General features: G+C 36.7%; 1 protein-coding gene across 1 annotated transcript; it reads left to right on the top strand.

The window, feature by feature from the left end:
• On the top strand, window positions 853-2963 carry LOC18593084 (licodione synthase). The gene is made up of 2 exons (XM_007020125.2): window positions 853-1824; window positions 2090-2963. Exons 1-2 carry the CDS (start codon window positions 916-918, stop codon window positions 2747-2749), a joined length of 1569 nt encoding a protein of 522 aa, XP_007020187.2. The 5' UTR covers window positions 853-915; the 3' UTR covers window positions 2750-2963.

The raw sequence follows: 3163 nt of genomic DNA on the forward strand, positions 1-3163 counted from the left end.
ATATATATATATATATATATATATATATATATATATATAGAGAGAGAGTTAATTGAGAAAAGAAATTATCAACTATCATATCGAAAAAATTGAAAAAGAATATAAGAAGTGTAGATTAAATTTATGTTTTATTTTATAAGTACATGTTTTAACGTTAATTAATGTTTTAATAATCATTTTTACCGGTGGTGGTAGATACTCTTTTGTGGGTTTTTCTTTTCTATACATGGGAGCCTCGTTCTCGTAAGGCATAATATTCGAAAAAAATTTTAAATTATTTAAGAAAATTTAAATAAATATTTATTCTTCTATTGTATTTAATTAAGTTTTTATATTTTTATTTTGGGTCAAATAAGACTTAATGACTAATAGTCGACTAATATCCATTATTCAAAATGTCACTTGTCATTTTATGTCCACGTGGTTAGCATTAATGTGAAGGGATGAAAAATGTCATATAGTCATGTCAACATGTCATATTAATACTACGTATTATAAAATGACAAATGATATTTTGACTAAGTCAACTATTATATATAAAAACTTATTTGACTCAAAACAAAAATATAAAAATTTAATTGAATGTAATAAAATAATAAAAATTTATTTATAATTTTTGAATATTTTAAGGTATTTTTAAGATATTATACTTTCTTGTAATTGTTTTGACTTTTGCTAAGTACAAATTGTACTAAGTGAAAAAACTAGTTGGACAATGCAAATGGAAAAACAAATATTAATTTTTAGAATATGGATAGAAGTGGTGGGTAGAGAATATTTATGCATTCTCGTTTTTACCCTTGTAACGATGTCAAAATATATACGAGGTTCTTGTGAAGACAACGTAGACGAAATCCTGTGGGTTGAGAAAATTTGTCACCAAAACTCTCTCTTTCAGTCTGAGTTGAGGTAGCCATGTTGCTTCAACTCCTGTCGTATTCCACCCTCTACATTGCTTCGTTTTTTCTTGTGAAAACAATATTAATCTCCATCAACAACCGTCCCAAGCTTCCCCCAGGCCCCATTGCCTTACCAGTCATCGGCCACCTCCACCTCCTTGGCCCCTTCATTCATCAAACTTTCCACAAGTTCTCCTCCCGCTATGGTCCCTTAATGTATCTCCGTCTTGGCTCTATTGGGTGCGTCGTGGCCTCTAACCCAGAGCTTGCAAAAGAGCTTCTCAAAACTTACGAGCTGGCATTCGCCGCCCGCATGCACACCGCTGCCATTACCCACCTTACATACGACTCTTCCTTTGCCTTTGCACCCTACGGACCTTACTGGAAATTCATAAAAAAGTTTAGCACCTATGAGCTCCTAGGTAACCGAACTCTTAGCCAGTTTCTTCCCGTTCGGACCAAGGAATTGCACTGTTTCATTAAGTTTCTTCTTGACAGGTCTAAAGCAGGCGAAAGCGTGAATGTAACTCAAGAGCTGTTGAAATTAACCAACAACACAATATCACAGATGATGCTGAGCATGAGGTGCTCGGGGAGTGGAAACCCCGCCGATGGGGTTCGAGCTCTAGTGAGGGAGGTGACTGAGATCTTCGGAGAGTTCAACATCTCAGACAGTATATGGTTTTGCAAAAACTGGGATCTGCAGGGATTCCGAAGGAGATTTGAGGACATACATAGAAGGTATGACGCTTTGTTGGAGAGAATCATAAGAGATCGCGAGGAAGTAAGAAAAAGCAAGAAAGAGTGTGACCAACGAGACAATGGAAATGAGGTCAAGGATTTTCTGGACATGATGCTTGATGTATTGGAAAATGATAACTCGGAGATCCAATTAACCAGAAATCACATTAAGGCCTTGGTTTTGGTTAGCATCTCTAATTTTCACTGGCATTAACTATTTTCAACTTGATTACTGTATCTTATTAATAACTTTATAGGGATCACCTTTTTTTTTTCTTCAATAATTTTGGAATCACATTTGATTATAGCTAATATTTTATTATACTATTTATTTATTTATTCGTTATCTATAATTGCCAATTTTGACTATAGCTAATATTCCAAGATAGTGAGAATGTTATATTTATAATTGCCAATTTTGATCATTACTACACTTGTGACTTGTCCAGGATTTCTTGACAGCCGGTACGGATACAACAGCAATTGTACTTGAATGGGCACTGGCAGAGCTCATCAACAACCCGGAAGTGCTAAAACTAGCTCAAAAAGAGATTGATCAAGTTGTGGGAACAAGCAGGTTGGTAGAAGAATCGGACAGTCCTCGTCTCCAATACATCCAAGCCATCATTAAGGAAACTTTTCGGCTCCACCCACCGGTCCCGATGATCAGCAGAAAATCAATCCAATCATGCAAAATTAAGGGATACACCATCCCTGCCGACTGTTTGGTGTTCGTAAACATTTGGGCTATAGGAAGGGATCCCACGGTCTGGGCAGATCCATTGAGGTTTCAGCCTGAGAGGTTCCTGAAATCCTATGAGGGAGATCATAGTTCAGGGCCTATAGATGTTAGAGGCCTCCATTATCAGCTGTTGCCTTTCGGTACAGGGAGGAGGGGCTGCCCTGGTGCTTCTTTAGCAATGCAGGAGCTGCCCACCACTCTGGCAGCCATGATTCAGTGCTTTGACTGGAAGCCTGCGGCTACTTCAAAGACTGGAGATGGTGTTGACATGTCTGAACGGCCTGGACTTACGGCTCCCAGGGCAAAGGATCTGGAGTGTGTTCCAGTTGCACGCTTCACACCCAGTCTTTGCAACTTAAGCAGGTGACCACTTACGTATGATGTGATGAGCAATCGAGCATCAGTCTCCCCCGTTCTCCCGATTTCCTAGGCTCTGTGTCTTTAGCGTGTTACGAGTGATGTGACTGTGATGGCATGCATTTAGGTAGAAATAAATGCAATTATATTGCATATTTGCTTGCCAAAAACAAAATAAAAAAAATGTATTAATAGTTTATGAATTTTTCTGTTTGGTTTATTTCTGTTACTTCTTGTTACCTAATATTTGCATCTATTTTCTATAAAATTATTAAAAAGTAAAAATGAAATTGGATGTCCAATTTTTACTTGACATTAAGAATTGATAAATTCTTTAGTGTACTTAATTTTTTATAGCATTAATAAATCATAGAAGTTTTTAACGTCAAAAGAAGTCAGAGAAAGATAAAGAGTCGTAGGTGTT

This window comes from Theobroma cacao, chromosome 8 (genome assembly GCF_000208745.1).
Source record: "Theobroma cacao cultivar B97-61/B2 chromosome 8, Criollo_cocoa_genome_V2, whole genome shotgun sequence".
Taxonomy (NCBI): domain Eukaryota; kingdom Viridiplantae; phylum Streptophyta; class Magnoliopsida; order Malvales; family Malvaceae; genus Theobroma; species Theobroma cacao.